General features: G+C 46.5%; 2 protein-coding genes across 5 annotated transcripts in view; one reads left to right on the top strand and one right to left on the bottom strand.

Annotated features, from left to right (window-relative positions):
- Nucleotides 1-240: 240 nt before the first annotated feature.
- Nucleotides 241-20,251, top strand: Atp1b1 (ATPase Na+/K+ transporting subunit beta 1). The gene is made up of 6 exons (XM_059280128.1): nucleotides 241-427; nucleotides 4,729-4,857; nucleotides 14,257-14,412; nucleotides 15,312-15,496; nucleotides 18,009-18,089; nucleotides 18,837-20,251. Exons 1-6 carry the CDS (start codon nucleotides 331-333, stop codon nucleotides 19,098-19,100), a joined length of 912 nt encoding a protein of 303 aa, XP_059136111.1. The 5' UTR covers nucleotides 241-330; the 3' UTR covers nucleotides 19,101-20,251.
- Nucleotides 20,065-22,215, bottom strand: part of Nme7 (NME/NM23 family member 7) — a 144,155-nt gene continuing 142,004 nt past the window's right edge. For all 4 annotated transcript variants that reach the window (XM_059280125.1, XM_059280126.1, XM_059280124.1 and 1 more), the window contains one exon: nucleotides 20,065-20,347. In XM_059280125.1, coding sequence (XP_059136108.1) covers nucleotides 20,315-20,347 — 33 coding nt within the window. In that variant the 3' untranslated portion in view covers nucleotides 20,065-20,314. The remainder of the gene's footprint in view (nucleotides 20,348-22,215) is intronic.

The raw sequence follows: 22,215 nt of genomic DNA on the forward strand, positions 1-22,215 counted from the left end.
AAGCGATCGGAGCGCGGGGGAGAACCCGCGAGCGGTCGCGCGCCCACCGCTAGGTGCGGGGCTCGGAGCCGCCCAGCCCGCGCGCGCCCTCCTCCTTCGTCCCTCCTCCCTCCGCCCCCGCCGCGCCTCCCCCTCCTCCCGCTCTGCCTCGGCTGCTCCGCCGCGCGCCTCGCACTCGGAGAGCCGCAGCGGCAGCGGCGCGTCTCGCCTTCAGAGACAGAGCCGGGCCGCGGGGGACACCGAGCCGCCGCCGCCGCCGCCGCGAGGACGCCTGGGCGCGCGCCGCACTCGCCCACCCTTGGCCTCGGCCGCCACTGCTGAGCCGCCACCATGGCCCGCGGAAAAGCCAAGGAGGAAGGCAGCTGGAAGAAATTCATCTGGAACTCGGAGAAGAAGGAGTTTTTGGGCAGGACCGGTGGTAGCTGGTGTAAGTACGGGGCTCCGCGGCCGTCGCCGCCCGCTCCTTGGCTTTTCCTAGGAGGCGCATCCCTGTGCGCGGGCACTGCGGACTGTTCGGTGCCCACGGGGCTGTCCACGGGGCTGTCCAGGGTGTCGGGGACTGGGTGGTAGGCGATGCTAGCAGTGCGCGGGCCTGGGCTTGGCATCCAGTGACAAGTGAGGGGTCCCCAGGATGCGGCGCGGGTGGGGGCTGGAGCTGGCTAGCCTGAGGGTTATGGGCATGGTAGGAAGCTTCGTCTTCTGAGCCTTCCCTCCCTCCTGGGAAATTCGGTCAGGTTCCAGGAGACTATGTATGTGCCTCCCCTCTCCATCGCCCAACACCTTAGATAAATGAGATTTGGGGCTGTGAGAGAAACTCGTGAGCTAACCTGTTATAATGCGGGCGATGGCTGTGATAGCATCATTTTTTCCAGCCTAAAAATGTACCTGGAATGGAGAGGAATGGGGAGGAGAAATGCATCCCCACTGCAGTATTTCATGGCCATGTCTCGGGTTTACCCTAGAGACGGTCCTCGGAGTCATCATCACAGCCCAGAAACGGCCGTGTGAGCTCCATGTCAGGGCCCGTTTTTAAGCCTTGGCTAGACACATGGCAGTCTGGTGGGTTTTTTTTTTAAAGCTCTACATGGTACAAATCTTAGGAGATTTCAATGCTGCCTGTTGCTTCTTTGCTTGGAATCCCCTCAGACCCTATTGAAAATTAGATACCATATTTTTTTTTAACCGCTTTACACTGGAAAGGTGGTAGTTGTTTTTTTTTTTAAGGTCATTTTGAAGGGCATAGTTGTAGATAAATCCACGAGTCGTGACTGCGGAAGGGAGGGAGGGAGGGAACTCCCCTCTGCTGCATCACTACCCCCTCCTTCTCCGGCATTACCAGCACCACAGCCACCACCAGCACCTCTGCCTCCTCTCCCCCTCTCCCCCCCTCCCATATAGCACCAGCCCTGCAGTCACCAAGGGAACCCTGAAAACCAGCGATGCAGTGTTCCTGTGTGGGGAGGGTCTATGGAAACTGACTGGGGAATGAGTCAGGGAAACGCTGCTTGGCTGACATTTTGAAAAGGAAGAGGCTAGGATATATGCTTTTCTTTTTTGTCCCCCTAAAGGAAAAAAAAAAAAAAAGATTGCAGTCAGGTAGCCTCTCAGCTGAAAAACTGAAGGGTTAATAATGCATCATACTTCAAGGTTAGTCAAGGTGAAGCCTCGTCCCACAGCATTACAGGGAAGCATAGGTATCCCTGAGTCAGGGGAAAAATGTAGTTCTTGAAATTAATCATGGCTTTTAATTTCACTTTATATTTCATTTTTGTTTGGGGAGACTGTTCTTCAATGGGGGGGATATGGCCATAGTTTTCCTGTATTTCTGCAGTGTGGAAGGGAAACCTGAAGAAATGTGAGGTATGTATAGGATGACAAGCCAGGGTCATTTCCTAGCAACTCCTCCTCGTAACTCAGCTAGGCCTGGGAGGTGCACTGCGGAACTGGCCCCTCCTCCCAGGTTAGCTGGGGCTCCTTTTTCTGGTGGTCTGGCCCCTGCAGCACCCCAGAACCAGGGGCAGCCTTGACTTCCAGGTACCTTGTGAAATTTGCCCGCTAGTGTTTTTCCACTTCTTAAATATATTTCTTTCCTCATTCCAGTCTCACACTCCTTCTTTGAATAATATTTGCTTTAGAGGGCTAGGAAGGCAGTATGGAACAGTTTGTTCTTTAAGCTGACATTTAATGGGGAACCCCTTTCATGACAGAGGGAGAGAGGATGAGAATATGTGGTCCTGATAATCCCATCCGGCGAGGTGGTGATACATACTGACTTCTGTGAGGTAGACGTCGGTCCTCAGCTTCCATTTTGTGGGTGCTGAGCTCGAAACCCAGTCTGTTTTCGATAATATGTCTGTTCCTTTCTGACAATGTAAGAAATCGCAGAGCTGCTCCAAGGCAGGGGATGTGGCAGCAGTAACTGTCTCAGAGAGAGAGATGCCCCCTTTCCAGCTCTGGGCCCAACATGGATGCCCTTGGGACCAGGGCAGGATGCCCTTGGCTCCGTTTTGCTTATAGGTAGATTTTTCACCAAGATGGTCGGCAGGAGGCTCCAGTCTGTCACCTGCTGGAGAAATCACAACTTACAAATCACTTTGTGCTTTCTACCTTTTCATGAAGTTAATACAGGTGTTGGCAGGTTTTTACATTGTGTTTATATATTATATTTATATTGCTATTGGTTTCACATGCCACTTTTATAACCCTCTTTCGGCATTTTAAAGGATGAAAAAAATATGTATATATATGTATGTATATATAAATATAAATATACATAAATATTAACTGCAAAACTCCCAGTGTTCCTTGTTCTTTAAATACAGAAACAAAAGAAAAAATTGCTTTAAAGAGGGAAAAAATGTCTCTAAAGCTTACACCCCAACCCCCCACATCACGCCATTCAGCTGGTCGGTGGAACTAACCTAGCCTTTGGTTCTGTTTCTCAGTGCCACTGGTAGCCTTGGTCTTGGGGAGTCCATTGCCTAAGCTCACCTCTAACCAAACGACTTTGCTGCAGTGGCAGATTTACTAAGTACATCTCCAGCCGCCGCCGCCGCAGCAGAATTCCTCACTTGTCCGTGGTATCCCGTAGGTAGTGTGGAAAGGCTGTCTATGTTCTTGAGCTTAATCATGGTGCTTGTGAAATGACAAATTTCCCCATCTATTCATCTTTGAACTAGTAGCCTCAGTTCCGCACCTTCTTAGGTTAGGATTAGCTCCCTGGAGTCCAGGGAATGAGTAGAAGGATTGTAGTCCTTACCAGAGGCAAAGGCGGTCAAGTCAAGAGCACTGAGGGGGACATGGGGGTGGGGGGTTTGGGCAACAGGACAGGAAAGCAGCTGAGAAGTGAGGCTCTCAGGAGCTGTCTTGCTGACTGGGTTAGACCAACTCAGTATCTCTTCAGAGCGTTCGCTGGAAAAATTTTCCAGAGCCCTTGACGTCACAGCCTTGCCATTTGCCTACTGCTGCCTGGATACCAAATGCAGCGCTTAACCCTCGTCCTGCCGGGAGGAGGGGACAGAGCTGAGGGCTGTGGTCTAGATGCTGCTGCCATCCCTCTCCTCCTCCTCTTTGCCTGGATCTTTGTACAGGGGAGAGAAGAAGGGATTAGATTCATCATTCTTGTGTGGGCTTTTACATGTGTTTGGTTTGTTTCAGCCGCTCCATGACATCGCCGTCTTGAAGTGTCTATCCTTGATGGGAATGTTGGGTGTTTTTCCATGTATGGAGGAGGGCTGCGTGGCTCATTTCCACAACTGTGTGCCCACTTCATTCCTGGCCCCCTCCCATCGTGGGCACATGCTTTTCAATAATCCTTTTACTCTGCGCCATTTTCCCGGGGACCCTTTAGAACTAACCCATGCCTCCTCTGTGCAGTCATGTCTCTGATAACCTTACAGTTCTCTTGGTTCCCTTTCCTCTTCGAGTTGTTTGGCTGGCACAAGACAGCCAGGCGATGCCTAGTACAGCCTGTTACTATGCTGCTAATCGGGGAGATAATCCTTGTAAACCAGTAACTGATAGCCTTATTCCAGTCCACGGGCTTCGTGTTGGTTCAAGGTGGTTTTTGTTTGTTTGTTTGTTGTTTGCATGGTTTTTATTTTTAAAATTCGTTCTTATTCAGCCTGCACTCTGTTAACTGTGAGGACAAAAAAGAAAATGTAGTTTACATAGCTAGTTGTTACTCTGCTGCTCAGAAGAGGAGGTAAAAATGGCAGCCATCTGTACCATAGGATTTCCTTTGTGTGTTTGATTGGTTCCCAGTTGCCCCGTGCCCCTGAAAAAAAAAAAGACAGTGCTTTGTAGGTAGACTTGATAGGGAGAGCTTCACAGTGTATTTCTGAGTTGGTTGTTCTTAGGCATCTCAGTGTTTGGGGGTACAGCAGAGCAACGCCCCTTAGGAGCATGCTGTCATGGGTTGGCTGCACTGCATAAGTGTCTGTGAATGCGGATGTACTGCATGAGTGTTTGTGAATGCGGCTGCAGGTTTGCACTGGTGGTTGGTCCTCTTTACTCCGTTAGACTTCTTGCTATCGTTGAGCATTCTTGTACCTGTAACCCCCAAGAAAGAGCATGGTTCTCTCTTTAGATTAGTGCTGGCAAAGGAAGACCTAGAGAAACAGGTTGAAGAGGAACTGGGGAGGAGTTAATGGTCGTCTTTGGGAACGGGAGACCTTGATTCTACCTGTGTGGTTACATCACACCCATGTCTGTCTGTTCTCCCCACAGTTAAGATCCTTCTGTTCTACGTGATATTTTATGGCTGCCTGGCTGGCATCTTCATTGGGACCATCCAAGTGATGCTGCTTACCATCAGTGAACTGAAGCCCACATACCAGGACCGTGTGGCCCCGCCAGGTAAAACCCAGGGAATGGTTTCTCCTCCGTTGGTGAAAGGGGTGCTGTTTCCAACCGAGAAGACACCCTGAGAAAATAGTTCTGTAGTAGAAGCTTCAAGCTAAGCATGGGAAGGAAGCGGGAAGACTGTGGTAGCCAGGGCTCCTGGCCGCATTGCGGCTGAGCTCCAGATGGCTGCAGATGTCTTCACAGCTCTGGGGTGAGGGTGGAGCACACAGCCTCACTGTGTGACTGAGCACATCAGGTCCTGTTGGGGCTTCATTTTACTTGGCCTTAACACTCAAGGGATCATTCTAGGGCCTTTTCAGCGCTAACACATTTTTCCACTTGTGAGGTGACCATAACTCAGGTAAACCCTTAAAAAAAAAAAAATCATGCCCACAGAGAGGAGAGGCTCACCTGTTACTGCTCTGCAGTTTGACCATGAACACAGACACCATCTTTGCACATCTCCACAGGCCTGTTCGTGGTTTTGTGAACCCTCTCTCCAGTTTAGCTGACTCTGGTCTCTCTAAAAACTTGAGCGAACAAAAAGATTCTCATAGAAAAGGCAATCCTCCACAAGCGTCCACTGCTCTGACTTGGCTGCTGCGGGTGTGGAGTACACCCGCCGCCACACACCCTGCAAGGCCACTGCCCACAAGCCTGGGGCTAAATGACAGGCAGCTGAGCAACAATAAACACAAATCTACTCTGTGGTTCTTCTGCCTGGAGGACAGAGCTGGGAGAGCAAGAAAGTGGTGTGTGTTCCATAACTTCTTTCGGGTCCTCCCATTATAGATAACCTTGAGGTTTCGGGATTGGGGAGGTGGCAGTGACTCCCGTCTCTTGTGTGGGCAAGGGTTGGGTGGTTTGGAAACAGCTGCCGGTAGGTGACAGTCTTGGGGCCATGTGCAGTCACTGAGCAGTGCCCGTGGCCGACATGTCTTGCTCTTCTGCTTGGGGGTGAGGAGGAAGAAACGGCAGAATGTGAAGGTGGAAAACCCCAGAATATTTTCAGATATTTAGGTGGGAAGTGAGAAGAGAAAGAAAACGTGTAAGTATATAAAAAAACTTAAACCTAGTTCACCATCCACAGATTCCAGCAGCTCTTGTATCAAAAGGTGGGTCTTTGGAAAGGTTGAAGCGAGGTTCTGATGTGCCCAGAAACTGAGGCTATTCAGTGTTTTACACGGGCTTCTGTGGTCTTCAGGCATGTCTCCATGTCCTCCTCCGCTAGAGGCCTTACAGCAGCACTGGATATCGTAGTAATTAGATTTGTGCACAGCTCCCATACCACTTAAAAGTTGTCCCTTAGTCATGATGCTGTTTTATAATAGTTTAAACCTGAAGCAAACAGGACCACGTAGCTATCCTTTGCTTAAAAAAATAAAAGACTACTATATACACCTTGGAGAAATAAATTATTTATTTATTTAGGTTTTCGGTTTTAGAGACAAGATTTCTCTGTGTAGCCCTGGCTGTCCTGGAACTCGCTCTGTAGACCAGGCTAGCCTGAAATTTAGATCTGCCTGCCTCTGCTCCCAAGGGCTCGGATTAAGGGCATGTGCTGCCATGCTTGGTAGAAATAAATAATTTTATAAAATAAAATTAAAATTTTTTTCCAGGTACTTTTTTTGGAAAGAAATCTCACCTTCCAAAATAAATAGCCAAAGTGTCCAGTGCTTTAAGTAAGGGTTTGCAATTGACCTTGCCCTGACTGAGGCACGCAGTCTCCGCCCCCACCCCGTCTTCCCCTCTCCTTCCCCGCGCTTCCTATTAGCACCTATATTTAGTGTGCTCAGCAGTTGGACCGACCTGACAAACCCTCCCTTCTCTGAAGGAATGTGAGTGGCTCATCTCGGAAATATGCATTCCTGTCCTTTGGTCTGAGTCACGGGCGAAGTTTGCAGCCCTTCACCTTCCCAGTTGTCTCCTCCATCCCTTATCTTGGCCATTTCTGTCTGTCTGTTCTTAGCTTTTACTTGAGTAGCAAGTCTACACATCCCCCTGTCCTAACCCTCTGGGTTTTCCCTACCCCTTCTGACACTTCTTAGAAAATGATGGTAACTTTCAGTCAGATCAGTGTGAGCGCTGGCTGGCAAGGAATAGAGTGCTCCTGGACAGTCCTGAGTCCTCTGCATCCCCCGAGGGACCCTAACTGGACCCTCCTCTTGGCAACTTTCAGAACAGATGTTGAGAATTCATTTTGGAGAAGTATTAATGATTCATTAACTCTGCAGACTGAATAAATGTGTGGAAGTATATATTCCCATCAACTTTTGGCTTCAACTTAATGTCTCCAAGCCTCCATTTCTGTCTTGGTCACAGAGGGAAAGTTCTGAGTCAGATGTACATGGTAAGTGTGTAAGACTATAGCATTTAAAGATACAAGGACTTACAGTGTGTTGCCATCTGACCTTGGGGCATGAATACAAACATGGCCAATTGGGTTTGGAGTATCCTTTACACTTTGAAATACCTCGTAACTAGATCTCTTCCAAATGGCATGTGTGAGTCTGGCAGTCCTGCCCTCTGCTGTAATCATGTAGCGTGTATAATGGATAAGCTGATAGGCCAAATGGGAAAGTCACAGACAGGCAGGAGAAAAATACAGAATGGAGGGGAAATTTAAGGACAAATGGGTGACATGGACTCTGAGTAGTGGATGCTTTTCCTTGCCAGATCTTACTCCTCTGTTAATACTAACCTGTTCACTCCACCCAGAAAGCAGAGTCTTGGATGAGATGTTGGCACACAGTATTAAATAGCTATTTTCATAGCTCAAGAATCACTGTTTCTGACTTCTTGTTGCTTTAATGTAAGTGTCAAAGCAGTCTCCAAGGCTGTTAGACATAGGTCCCACCTTCCACTAGAAGCAGAAGGCTCTGAATTGCCAGTGAGCTCTGGGTGATAGAGCAGGGGTAGGCTGTATACTGCAGTTTTGTGGTGTCGGTCCAACCTTAGCTTTCCCTGGAAGTAGTTAAACATCAGTGAGTTAGAAAACATACTCAGAAAGTTTCTGGTGACAGGATAACCTACATGACAGGGTAACCAACTCTCCTTAGCATACCTACACCTGCCTTGCAGCATCCAAGCTTTTGCCCAGAGGAGAATCTCCTGGGGTGTGTGGAGGGAGCAGCATGTCCTTTCGGTTGGATCTGGGAGAGACATTGCCATTCACTGTGCTGCGGAGAGTCGAGCACAGTGCACACGTACACGTACACATGCTCCCATGTGCGTGCGCACAACAAGGCGTTGGTTCATCTTGTTGCCTCCCCTGTGGTGTAATAGTAAAGAGTCTTCTGTGGGCTGTCACCCATCCCCCACACCCAGGTTATCCTAGCAACAGTGCAGTGAACTGAAGGTCACTGTATGCCATTCCCTGAGTCCACAGAGTTCCCACCTGGCATGCTTCCTGGTGCAAAGGTAGGAAATGTATTCTCTGTTCTTCCTCTTAAAGTTGTGGGAGGTTCTTTGTTTTACTCTTACAGATGGCTCAGTGAGGACAGAACTCATTTTAAAAGGATCAAATTCTTGGCATGTGGGTAACCAGAATCAGGGCAGGAAGGCAGAATGGATGAACATGAGCTAATCTAATTCACAAGGGCACAGCCATCGTAGCCCACCCCTCCATCCACATGCTTCAGGCTTCTGAGAAGTCATTATGCCCGGCTCAGAAAAACTGTTTTCAAATCACGTGGTGATTGGCCCTCTCCAATTTCAGAAGTAGGAGTAGAAAACACTTTCTCCCTGTGCTTTGGAGGCACTGTAACTTCAGAGTGTTAGGGGACTTCTATGCCATTTCCAGTTAGCCTCAGTTGATTTGTGATGGCCTAGCTGACATTTGGGGCTGACTGCTGCTTGCTCTCTTTTCTCACCCTCTGATGGATCCTGCCAACTTATTCCCGGAGGAGATAGCATTGGTAGTGCAAGCTTTCCCCACCTGTGGTTCATTAAAGGGCTTCAAGAGGAAGATCTCAGGCTTCCAGAACTCTCTTGCCCATGTAGTGTATTTGTAGAGTCTCTTAGGTATTCAGAAAGCCCAGTGATAAATATAAAACATTTTTGGAAAGCCAGATGTAATGTATTCATGAGGCCGAGAGGCAGGAGGATTGCCACAAGTTTCAGTCAGCCTAGACCTCCAGAAAAATGGGCCTTACTCATTTGAAGATGAGTAAGCAGAACCAGGCCCTCTGTTCAGTAAGACGAACTAACAAAGTCATGGAAATGATCCTGGGGGCAAAAAGCCAGATATGCCACGGCCATCTCAGGCTTGTGGCATTCACAAGGAGAGAGCTCCACCCCGGGGGACAGCATCGGAAAGACTTCTTCATTTCTGCTGATGTAGAATCAGACAGGGGAGGACTGGTCAGTGAACGTTTAGTGCTCTCACGCTAGAACTCGTCACCTGATGCTGACCAGACCCCAGAGAGGCTAGGGCTATGAAGGAGATCCATGATGTATATTACCCAATAGCTTTTGACCAGGGAAGTACCTTTTCTCACTTCACGCAGGGATAGGCCCCCTGGAGTGTCATACATATTAAGGTATCAGATTTCAGGTTATTAGCAAATGCTGTGTTTTGAAGTTAGACAAGTCAAGTATACACTTGTTCCTTGTTAGATCTTAGACCAAAAAAAAAAAAAAAAAAAAAAAGCACAGTGTAAAAGGTCTAGTGCTTGTCTGTTGTGTTCCTCTTTAAAGAAGTGCCACCCTCTTTATTTTGGGAATAAACACAATTATGAGCTAGCCAAAACATCAAGCACAATATTCTGTGAAACTATTTTGAAAGATAAAACCTCCACACTAAGTAATTCCTTCTTAGCATCTGAAATTGAACATGCAACTTCTGAGAAAAGTCCCCGATGGGTAGTTCTTAAACAGTGAAGGACCTGCAACCAGAGTTTGTGGCGTTTGGTTTAGACTTGGGCACAGATTTCTGGACATCACTGGTGGTTAAACTGCCCCATAGTCTGTAGAAACAGGTGAGATGCTCCTCCGAGACTCTTCAAAGTGAGCAGGTTTGAGGTGTGGATAGGCTGTATATGTGACCATTGCCTCCGGGCAGACGATTTACTCTTGGCTAATCCAGCCTCCAGTCACATGCTAACCCTGACGCAAAAGGTAAGTGGACGGGAACTGGTTCCCAGAATTCTGTTAGGTAAGTTGATAGTAACCCCAGAGCTAAAATAATAAATACTAGGTTATTCAGATCGACACTTACAGGGAGATAATCATCCAAATGGAGACCTGTAAAGGTGCATTTGTGGATGTATAAGCCGATCTCATTCCCCCTTTTCTTTTTAATTGCAAAGTACTTTGAACCTGCAGTATACAGGAGATGTGACTGGCTTCATGTAAACGCTTCTGCTAGCTTCCTGTGCCCTTGGAGGTTTCTCTGGAAGATGATACCTGTTGAGTATTTGGCCGTGAGTCATCAGATGGATCAAATGACAGGTCCCAGCAGCTGTGCTCTGGGATTCACTGGAGAAAGTGCTGCAAGGTTAAAATGGCTACATTCTCCTTTAAATGCTTCAGCTCTGGGAACAGATCGAGAAGTCACAAACTTGCTACATTATAAACCTGACTGGGAACAAAATTCGAGCTAGCGAAAACCCGCTTTCTTTTTCCCCCTCCCTTGTTCATTCCTTCTACTGTGCTCATCCACTAGAGCCAGAAGTGGGGGTGTTTGTCTCCTCTGTTTCTCAGGAGATGGGAGTCAGGAGAGGCAGGTGCATCTGGAGAGGGCAAGTGTGAAGTCAGATTTTTTTTATTACTCCAGATCTTAATGTAAAATTGAAGGACTTAAAAGAACCCAGATATTAACATTACTCAAATCATTTCAGTCCTTCCTTAGGTGACTTCCTCAGGTAACGGCTTGACTAGTTCATGGCTAGTTTCACTGGTGGCGGCAGAGCAGAGCTATACCGAGCTTCCCTTCCTTAGTGTCCATTTAAGCTCTGACAGGCAAGAGGCAGAAGGCTAGGTCTGCTCTTTGGCTTCTGGGAGTTCCCACTGCAGGCAGAGCTTACCCTTGTTCAGCTCTTACTAACAGCTTTCAGAGTGGGCAAGGAGAAGCCAGAAGCCCACTAGCTGGCAGAAACACCAGTTAGCAAGATCATGGGGTTGGGGGTGGCGGGTTGAGCTATGACGTAGAAATTGGTGCGATTCCAGTGATCTCATTATTGATTGGCCTTGACTAGAGAGGGATGGCGCTGACCGCGCATCACTGTTGGGTCAGTGGCGGCACTGAGGTCACTAGAGTACACACCATTTCACAGGTCGGTTGGTAAGCAGTGGGCAGCTGATGGGCTTGCCACTGATAAGTAAGGCCGGCGTACACGTCTGGGTGAACATGAGGTCCTGAAAAACATGCTAACCATGACTGAGTTCCAGGAACTCAGTTTGGGGCTCTGGCACGTGTCATCCTGTCTCTTCTAAAGGGGACCTGGGGGTTGAAATGCTGAGAATGAAAAGCGCTCTCCGTAATCCCGCCTCCTCAGAGAAGTGCTATCACTGCACCCCGACACAGACATCAAAGCAGTGGCACCTTGAGTGCCGCGCCCCCCCCCCCCCCCCCCCCCCCCCCCCCGACAGAGAAATGCAGAGAGGCAGCTGGGCAATGAGAGGCAGTGGGGAGTGCCAGCTGAAGCCAGGACAGAAGGGACAGTGACATGGGTGAACTTGCTTCGCAATCTGGGTCCCACCTTGTTTATTTTCAGGGTGACCTCTGGTCACGTTAGTTGTTGCAGCTCGTGGGGTGAGACCGATTCTCACATCGGACTCTCGCTTTGTTAGCAGTTCGGTTTCTGCTGAATCACCTGCCCTGCTGGGGACCACGGCTGGCACGGCTGGCACTTACCACACTTGGTGGCCCTTCCTCGTGTCTTCCAGCTTCCCTCCCTCCTTTCTGAAAGATGGGTAGGGCTGCTCCTGGCCTCCTGACATTTGATCACTTTGCTTTCTTCACACTCCAAGCTGCCTCCTCCGCCCCCCACCTCCCCCTTTTCCTGGACTAGGAAAGCTGAGTAACCCTGAGCACATAGTTCTCTTTGTCCATTCTGCCTGACAGATTCACAGACATTTGTCCTGGTCTCTTAGGCATGGGTGCCCCTCAAGACTCCACTCGCTCTGGATCCCAGGGCTGTTCTAGGAAAACACCCCATCCTCCTGACTTTTGATTCTCTAGCACTGGGTGTGTACCCTTCATTTCCCCAGGGCCAGGCAAATCACCTTGACTTAAATGTCTGGTTTATAGCTCAGACTAGGCACGGCTCTCTAGCTGCCTGTCCTGTTTTGCAGTACTGGTTTCCCGTCGCTGTCTCGGGCTAGCTTCTGGACTTGCCCTTGACTGCCTGTTTTCTCTTTGCAGAGGTCGGTGGCTTTCCCTGCATTGCTTCAAAGCACATAGGAAAGTCACAATGCCAGCTTCCCAACTTAACGTGAAAAGATTGGCTAGAATATATTTAGATTGTTTTAGACACGAAAACAATTTTTCCTGGCTTATGAGCTTTTAGAGAAGGTTTTATCATAGTAACCTTTGCTTATTTCAAGCTGAAGATTCTTTATGACTTAATTCTGAAGCAGTATTCTTTTTACCCATTGACAGTTTTTTTTTTTTCCCTGTGTTCTTTGGATATTGCATTAGCCTTTTCAAGAAGTTTCTGTACATTTTTTAAAACAATTCATTACTGTTATATAAGGTGCAGGTGCATGTGCTATGGGCCACATGTGAAGGACAACTTTGTGGAGCCAGTTTTATCCTTCTGCCTTTCTGGAGGTCCTGGGGATTGAACTCACATCAGCAGGCTTATATACAGCAAGCTTTCCCTGCTGAGCAATCTCATTGACCCCTCCAGAATACTCTTCACTGTTTGGTTTGAGACAAAGTCTCACTGTGTAGCTCTGGCTGGCTTACAATTTGGTACAGGCTGGCCTTGAACTCACAGAGATCCACCTGCCTCTGCCTCCTGAGTGCTGGAATTAAAGGCGTGCACCACCATGCTGCACAAGAAGGTGTTTATTATCACTCTTGGTATTTTCATCTTGAGCACTTCGATCCAACCCTCACTCACTTCATATCTCCATCCCTTCTCCCATCTCTCTAGGTGGCTGCTTAGGGCTAGTCCCACTTAGCTCAAAGCAGTCCTCACTCAGTGGAAAAACTAACAGCTCTTTACTCCAGCTTCTGTTGAAGCCTTGTTCTCAAGCACCTCAAATGGTGCTGCTCAATAATTAATCTCGCTAGTTATGTCTCCACTTTAATTATGCCGTTCTCTGCATCCATGTCGCCACTATTAGATTCTAATACTCCAGAGCAGTCATTCCAAACCAAGGGTGCTTTGGGCTCAGAGGTTATGCCCAGGTAGAGCCTATGAGGCTGCCTGTTTACCCGACTTGAGAGTGGTGTGGGTGCTCCCACCAGCCGGAGGTGATGGAAGGAGGTCATGTGTAGCTCGTGACGAGCAGGGCCAATCCGGGATGGAGATGAGAACAGCAAGGCTGTCTGATGTCACAACAGCAAACGAGATAGCTGGGGTGTGTGTGTGTGTGTGTGTGCGCGCGCGCGCGTTCATTCTACTAAAGAGCTGTTCTGTGTTTATTTGATAAAGTGGAATGTAACTGGGTATCTTTTATCTGGCTGTCCTGGGGTGGAATGTCATTGTGATTGCCTCTCCAACTCACTGACCTGGATATAGTGCCATTGTGTAGTATTGTCCAAGTGCCCATTTAGGAAACCCTGTGAGGGCACAGGCTTCTGGACATGAGAGAGAATGCAAACCCACGCCACGTGTTTCTTGAATTTCACCCTGATAGGTACTGACATGCTCAGGTATTTGAATTAGTAACTGCATCTATATCTCGAACTCCCCGTTCTAAGCTGAAAAATCTACCCTAGGTTACAAGAGCCAAAGGACTGTCTTTGGGGAGCAGTCTTGAGGTTAGAGAGATTGAAACTTTATAATTTGTTGACATGGAGTAGCCACCTGTACACTGGTTGCTGGCAATGCAGTTTTAAGAATGTGTGTACATGTGGGCACTAGAAAGACCATGGGCTGTGGAGAACTGCATGCCTAGGTTGGAATTCTGGTTCTGCTTTCTCTGCAGCCTTGGACAGAACACTTAACCTTTCATTGCAAGTGGTATTCTCATTCACAAAACAAGTTAATGTCTACTATGAAGTGTTGGCAAGGAAACTGGATGATATCTGATATTACATCATCACCATTACATTCAGATATCTAATCTAAATGCCACCAGATTGAATTTGAAAGGGAAGTGGGGATTTTATCCATCACGTGAGCCAAGTAGGGGTGGGGTGGGGGGGAGAGGGAAGCTTATTTGTGCAGGGAAAGCCTGCTTTTGGAGTCTCCTGCCTTCCCACTGACTTTGTCTTTCTGACTTTTACTGTTGTAGGATTGACACATATTCCTCAGATCCAAAAGACTGAAATTTCCTTTCGTCCTAATGACCCCAAGAGCTATGAGACCTATGTGCTAAACATCATTAGGTTCCTGGACAAGTACAAAGATTTGGCCCAGAAGGATGACATGATCTTTGAGGACTGCGGCAGTAAGTGACTCGCTGTAGATTCATAGTAGTGAACTGAGTTGCCAGATTTTGCTTAATTTAGTGTTTAAAGGCAATGTTACTGAATTTTGTTAGAATGTACGCGAGGTTTTCACCGTACTTTACAATAATTAAGGAGACACAGTGATAAGCAAGGTGAAATCATGTTTGAAGGGGAAATAGTTAATTTAGTAAAATATACATATGACAAGGATAGCCGTAAATAATACATATCAAATATGCAATAAAATATATTAATTGTTTTCCTGCAGCTCCAGAAAATTCTGACGCAAACCCTTTCAGGTCAAAAAGTTATTGACAGTCCTTGGAATTCATGTTCTTGTTACAATGTCGCTGTTTCTGAGCAAAGCCATGCAGACCGTTAAAAGGCTGCTGCTTCTTAGACATGGTCTGGTTTTCTTTCGGCCCTAAGTAACTAAGCAAACCATTAGAGCAGTGGTTCTTACCTTGTGGGTCCTAAGACCATCAGAAAATGCAGATATTTACATAATGATTTATAACAGCAAAACTACAAAGTAGCAACGGAAATAATTTCATGGTTGGGGGTCAGCACAACATGAGAACTGTATTAAAGGGTCCCAGCCTTAGGATGGTTGAGAACCACCGGCTTAGAAGAGTACAGACTGATTAGAAAGCAGCGCAGGTGGTGAGCAGTTCAGGTTTGGGCTCATGCCCCAGTGATGGCCTTTGCTAAACATTTACCTTTTGGAGAGAGAGAGAGAGAGAGCAGACAGCTTGTTGGAAGCCCTTGTCTAATGTAGACCACGTGTAGCGCTGTCTTCAATGGGAGATTAATACAAGGAACAGAAAGTTCTTTTCCTTCTTAGCAGTGCAGAGCGAACGGCCGGCACACTCTGTAAATGGGTCTGTGCTTTTTTTAGGTATGCCCAGCGAACCCAAGGAGCGGGGAGAATTTAACCATGAACGAGGAGAGCGAAAAGTGTGCAGGTTCAAGCTGGACTGGCTGGGGAACTGCTCCGGACTCCAGGATGACTCCTACGGCTACAGAGAGGGGAAACCCTGCATCATCATCAAGCTCAACCGAGTCCTGGGCTTCAAACCTAAGGCAAGTGGTGTTTTCCGGGACACATGCATTTTGTGGCCTCTTGGATGAGACCGGAAGTTTCAAAATACATTCACTGCCACTTTTGAAGTGCTGTCAGTCAGTAGTATAATACCAAAACCTTTCTCCTCCATCGAGGGTGGCGATTCCTAAAGTTCCTGAAGTTGCAGACTGAGTGCCACAGCCAAATTTTGGAGTGTGGCCCTGTTTTGTTTTGGGGGACATAATCTCAATGTAGCCCCAGCTTATCTCAATCACTTTGTAGCCAAGGCTGGCCTAATCTTCTCTCCTCTTAGTCCCATCTCCGCAGTGATGGGACTGTGGGTGCTCCCTCACGGCTCTGTCTTAATACTCTGCTTAGTGTCCAGATAAAAAGTTATTTGTACGTGTGAGAGTCCCCTGGCTATGTGGTCTGATTACAGGCTGTTTTTGGTTTGGGCTTAATGGAGCAACAGGATTATTTCAGAAATGCTGTCTATTAACCTGAAAAAACAAACAAACAAACAAACAAAACACTTTTTTTTCCCCTGATGATTTCATTACAAAACCCAGAAAATAACACCTTCTCTGAACTTTGATAACCATGCAGTTTCTAACATTCCTTGATCACTAAAACCAGCAAATTGCCACTGATTTGAGAAATTCTTTAGAAGGAAAAAGTTGTTGGTGTTGTCTCAGTTTTTTTAAGTGGTTATTTCATTTTCTTCTCAGATCATGAATTAAACACTGCTGTCCTTCCTTAGGCATGGTTTCTGCCTGAAGGTTCCTCTAAAGAGAACATGGATGCTGCCCAGTAGTAGTGTATACATTTTAATTCTGAGGGGAATTGGCTGCAATCCACTGAGCTACCTGAACAAGCTCACTTCCTCTCTGAAACCTGTCTGTTCATTTATTTCCATAATACTGGTTACCCAAAAGAAAATCAGTACAGAGAGGAAAAGTTTCCTTTTTCCTTTTTTGAGATAATGGTGTCTCTATGTAGCCCCGGCTGTCCTGGAAGTCTGCGGACCAGGCTGGCCTTGAACTCAGAGATCCACCTGCCTGAAGGCTGGGATCAAAGGCGTGTGCCACCAAGCCCAGCAGAAAAAGTTACCCTCAAGAATGCATCAAAGCTCCTTTATTCTACCAGAGGCAAGAACCAGTAGTGGGTGGCTGGCTGGTTGCCCGAATGGCTGTCCGCCTGCTTGTCTTGGTGGATCTCTTGCGAATGTTAATGTGCCTTTCAGCAGAATTTTAATCTTCCCACATAGACAGGCATATAACAGGGAGCACAAGAGGCAGGACTCCACACTTGTATTTGACATTTACATGGCTAGGGTGATCTAGCTATAGGAGGAGCTGGTGTGGTGTATCTGAGGGAAGCCAATTGCTGCTCTCTGGGTCATTTACTTTGAATGTTCCTCCCCGCACACTTCATGCTTCCTGTTTCACAGAGGCCGGGGCCGGCCTGCTGTGATTTCTGTCTTCCCGCATCTGGATGGCCTGTTCTGTGCTGGATGCTGACTCTTCCTTTCCGTTTTGCTCTCCAGTTCATCCACTGCTGCTTCTTTCTCATTTGTCTCTCCCACCCAAGTGGCCAGCTATTGTCAGTGGAATGATTTTTTTGTTAGAGTGCAGTACCTCCTCATTCCGATCGGTATGCCTGGTTCCTGATCTTCTGAGGGTAGATTGTGGCAACATCTTAAGTGTTTTCTATTCCAAGTTTTCAAGGCAGAAATATTGGTAGCAGAAAGCCTCCCAAGAGTCAAGTCTAGCTGCTCAATTTCTCATATTCTACAAGTAGTGCCAAAATATGAATCCCCCACTGATGTGTAGATCTGTTGGGACAGCTGCTCTTTAGACCGTGTGTAGGCCATGTCTCAGGTCCAGGCTCGGATGCAGTGCTAACGTGGGTAAGCAGATGGCTGCTTTCCACCAGTATGTATTCATCACCCTTCTTTGGAGGTAGATTTGAACCAGGGATGTAGGAGGAGGGCTCTGTATTTTGCTGTAGCAGTCATTTTCAGACTGTCTCTGGGTCTCCTGGACTCAACCAGTCCCAGCACTCCATCGGAGTAAGACAATGCCACCTTTACCTGCTTTAGGTGTTGGATGTACCTCACAGAACTGGAAAGAGAGAGTCCTTGGGTACCAGTGTGTGCCCTTTCTCACCCCCAGGGTTCGAGGAGGTGCCAGCCGACTCCCCCTGTAATGAAGGTCCCCTTAGCAGTCACCCAGTCTCTAACTTTTCATTGTTGTTAGAGTCAGGCTTCCAGAAGATTAGCATCAGCATCCCTTTGAGTGCTGGGCTGCTTCGCCCTCCTTTGTGATCAGCACATTTGGACACTTATGGGCATTTCAAACAAGTCAAACAGAATTTGCTAATTGATGAGGGGAGTGGAGTCACTTACTCACTTTCCTGATGTATTTTCAGTGGTTTATTGTCAATAATGTGTATTTGTTTGGGCTACCTATCAGTTTTGTTTTCCAGGAAAAAAAAATATATTTTGTTGACCAATGTGGGTTTCACTTTTAGCCTCCCAAGAATGAGTCCTCAGAGGCTTACCCAGCGGTGAAGTATAATCCAAATGTCCTACCCGTTCTGTGTGCTGGCAAGGTAAGAATGTATTCAGGGCTCCTGAGGGTGGGAGAGGAAGTGGGACCGGATGAGAGGAATGGATGAGATGCCACACAGAGTCAGAGGGGCAGTTTGAATGCAAGAAACTGAAAAGATGAATTGGAACTGTACAAACTGAGTTTGTTTACTGGCACAAGAAACTCAAATATCTGAATTTAATCTAATGGAATGTGGGTTTATGGACCCGAGAGGCTAGCTAGCCTACAGCATGTGCTAAAAATTTGGGGTCAACTTTCTTTTTTCTCTTTTAATGAACACCAAAAATTAGTGTTGTGGTACCAAGCCAAGAAATAGATAGATGTAAGAAATAAGGGGCAGATATACAAACAAAAATTGCTGGAGACAATGTCCGTAACAAAACAGTATCTATCAGGACAATGCAAGGAGTTCTCTCACTATTGGCCTTCTTACCAGGAGGCTGTGTCAGCTTTACTTCCTTGGCCTTTGCCTCAGTTTCTCCATTTGCACAGTGAAAGCAGCCCCCTTTTGTGAATGTTTCTTGGCTGCTATGGGCAGCCAGATTACCTCCTTCCTGTAGGGGCCACCCAGTGCTTGGTGGCCCTGATTTCTGAGAGGCTTGAGGTAGGCATGCCACGGGGTGGCTTGTTTTCTTTTCCTCTAGCAATCATTTTGCAGACTGTAGGGGAGTCTGCACGCAAAAACAAGATGAGACCCGGGAGGGAGGTGTGCCATCAAAATTAAGTCGCATTTCCTTTTGGTTTCCAGAGAGATGAAGACAAGGATAAAGTCGGGAACATAGACTACTTTGGAATGGGCGGATTTTATGGCTTCCCTCTGCAGTATTACCCGTACTATGGCAAACTCTTGCAGCCCAAGTACCTGCAGCCCCTGCTGGCTGTACAGTTCACCAACCTCACCTTGGACACTGAGGTTCGCATTGAGTGTAAGGCATATGGTGAGAACATTGGGTACAGTGAGAAAGACCGTTTCCAGGGACGCTTTGAAGTAAAAATCTTAATTAAGAGCTGATCACAAGCACAAATCTTTCCCACTAGCCATTTAATAAGTTAAAGATACACAAACCTACTAGTCTTGAACAAACTGTCATACGTATGGGACCTACACTTAATCTCTATGCTTTACACTAGCTTCTGCATTTAATAGGTTAGAATGTAAATTTAAAGTGTAGCAATAGCAACAAAATATTTATTCTACTGTAAATGACAAAAGAAAAATAAAAATTGAGCCTTGGGACGTGCCCATTTTTACTGTAAATTAGATTCCATAACTGACTTGTAGTGAGCAGTGCTCTGGCCCCTAAGTATTGCCGCCTTGTCTATTTTATTTAGTGTACAGTACTATAGGTGCGCACTCTGGTCATTTTTCAAGCCATGTTTTATCATATGTTTTCTACTTTACGTGAGCAAGGATTGCTGTCCAAGGTGTAAATATTCAATGGGAATAAAACTGGCATGGTACTTTTTCCTTTTCTTTCTTATTTTTTGGCTCTGAAATTTCAAAGATAATGGCCCATCAATGAGCATTTTTAACACACTCCATAGTCTTTCTCCTGTGGTATCAGGTGTTTATTTTTATCTTTATTTCCTGGGGCTGGGGGGTGGGCTGTCATGGGGGAACTGCCCTTTAAATTTTAAGTGACACTACAGAAAACCACAAAAAGGTGATGGGTTGTGTTGTGCTCCGTGCTGAATGCTATTTCGCCATCTTTCCCCTGTCCTCCAGTGTGTTCTGAAGCTGTACTGTGTCTAGATCTGGATCTGCCCATCACTGTGGCCAGTGATGGGGTGAATTAATTTGCTTTGTATGTTTTCTTTTCCTTCTTTCCTTTCTCTGGAGGCATCATGTGCTGGTGCTGTGTCTTTATGAATGTTTTAACCATTTTCATGGTGGAAGAATTTTATATTTATGCAGTTGTACAATTTTATTTTTTTCTGCAAGAAAAAGTGTAATGTATGAAATAAACCAAAGTCACTTGTTTGAAAATAAAATCTTTATTTTGAACTTTATAAAAAGCAATGCAGTACCCCATAGACTGGTGTTAAATGTTGTCTCCAGTGCAAATCCATGTTCTAACATATGTAATAATTGCCAGGAGTACAGTGCTCTGTTGATCTTGTGTCGGTCAGGTTAAAACAACGGACAATAAAAGAATGAACACATTCCTCACGTGTGCGACTCACTGGTCTGAGTGTCAGTCTGTGTCGTCTTTATTTTCTGTGTTGTTAATTATCCAAGATCTTGAAGAAATACTGGACCTGAAAGGCAAGCACAGGCCGTCATTAGCTGACATGCACGTCTGGACTCCCCCACCTGCTCAGAGCTTGATCAGGATGCCCATGGGACCAGGGGAGTGGGATGCACACCTCTCCCCCAGGGATGACTTGAGTTAACCAGAGGCAGAAAGCCTGGTTTCACAGTGCTGTTCCACTCTGCACAGAAGGCAGGAAATCGTGGCTTCTCCAACAATAACCACAGCTCAACAAAGTGTGTTCACTGTGTGTGTATGTACAGATGTTTCTAGCAGCTAAGTTAAGAAAAAAACAAAGATGATGTTAGGTTTGAGACTTAGTAAATTAAAAGGCTTGATCCTGCTTTGGTTCAGGGATTAGCCTAAGTACTTATTTACCATATTGAAAATTAGTCTTAGTGTGAGAAAAGAAAAAATTTACACTTTTTGAACATTTTTTCTGGTATGATGGAGTTTTAAGATTTTTATATTGCCAACATGGGGACATACAAGTTCAAATAATGGGGACATGTGAACTTGGAAACCTTTCAGAAGGCCTGTGTAACCACAGCACAACAATCGTTCCTTCCTACCTTCAGGCTAGTCCTAAGAGCTCAGGTGCATGCCAGCTGGCCCTGAAAGGGTACTGTAGAGCGCATTCATAAATAAATACTAGTAACGGTTAGTTCCCACCCACTGTTCCACACTAAAAATCCTCCTGTACTCAGAAGTCAGAGTAAGACCTTTCCCCTCATTCATGGATAGACTCTTCTCTCTACAGCAGCCAATTATGTGAGAGCAAATCAATACCAGAGGACCAGTTACTCCTTTTAACAAAGTAACAAAAGGCAACTTTTTTTGGGAATGGCTGTAATTGTCTAACTTCACAGATTTTAGGAATTCTCTTCAATTACTGGGGAACTAGCAAAATTCATAGATGGTATCCTCCATATGAAAGTGGGCTTCTCAAAAAGTCACACATTTATGGGAACAGAAGGTGTCACTTCTCTGAAGAAGATGGTTTATTTTATTGACCACAGCTCATTTTTGAGAGGCAGGGTTGAGACAGTGTCTCACCACTATGTAGCCTTGGTGTCTTAGGGTTTCTATTGCTGTGAAGAGACACCATGACCATGGCAACTCTTACAAAGGAAAAACACTTAATTTTGGTAACTTACAGTTTCAGAGGTTTAATCCTTTATCATTATGGTGGGATATGGTGCTGGAGCTGAGAGTCCTAACATCTTGATTGGCAGGCAACAGGAAGTGAACTGAGACACTGGGTGTGGCTTGAGACCTCAAAGCCTGCCTCCACAGTGACACACTTCCTCCAACAAAGCCACATCTCCTAATAGTGCCACTCCCTTTGCGGGCCATTTTCTTTTAAGCCACCACAGTTGGCCTGGAGCTCAGTATGTAGACTGGGCTGATCGAGATCGGTCTGCTTCTACCTGTGTTGAGATTTGAGGTGTGTGTCACCATGCCTCCATACAGCTCCTCTTTTTTAGGCTATGAATGAACATTTGTGATATTTGTGACTAAGGAGAGTAGAGTGGGGTCTTGAGATCTCAGGAAAGGAAAGAACTTACTTCAATCAGAGGGCAAAAATACAGTTTTGAAGCCATTGAAAGGTTACCACCTTGGTGAAACCAAACCTGGTTTCCCAGATTCTGTGCCCCCAATGTGAGTAGAGTGGGGTCTTGAGATCTCAGGAAAGGAAAGAACTTACTTCAATCAGAGGGCAAAAATACAGTTTTGAAGCCATTGAAAGGTTACCACCTTGGTGAAACCAAACCTGGTTTCCCAGATTCTGTGCCCCCGATGCTCTTGAACACACACACACACACACACACACACCAATTCTCTACCTACTACATCCTTCCAGATTCTCTCCAA

The sequence above is a fragment of the Peromyscus eremicus genome, chromosome 15, assembly GCF_949786415.1.
Source record: "Peromyscus eremicus chromosome 15, PerEre_H2_v1, whole genome shotgun sequence".
NCBI classification, from domain to species: Eukaryota; Metazoa; Chordata; class Mammalia; order Rodentia; family Cricetidae; genus Peromyscus; species Peromyscus eremicus.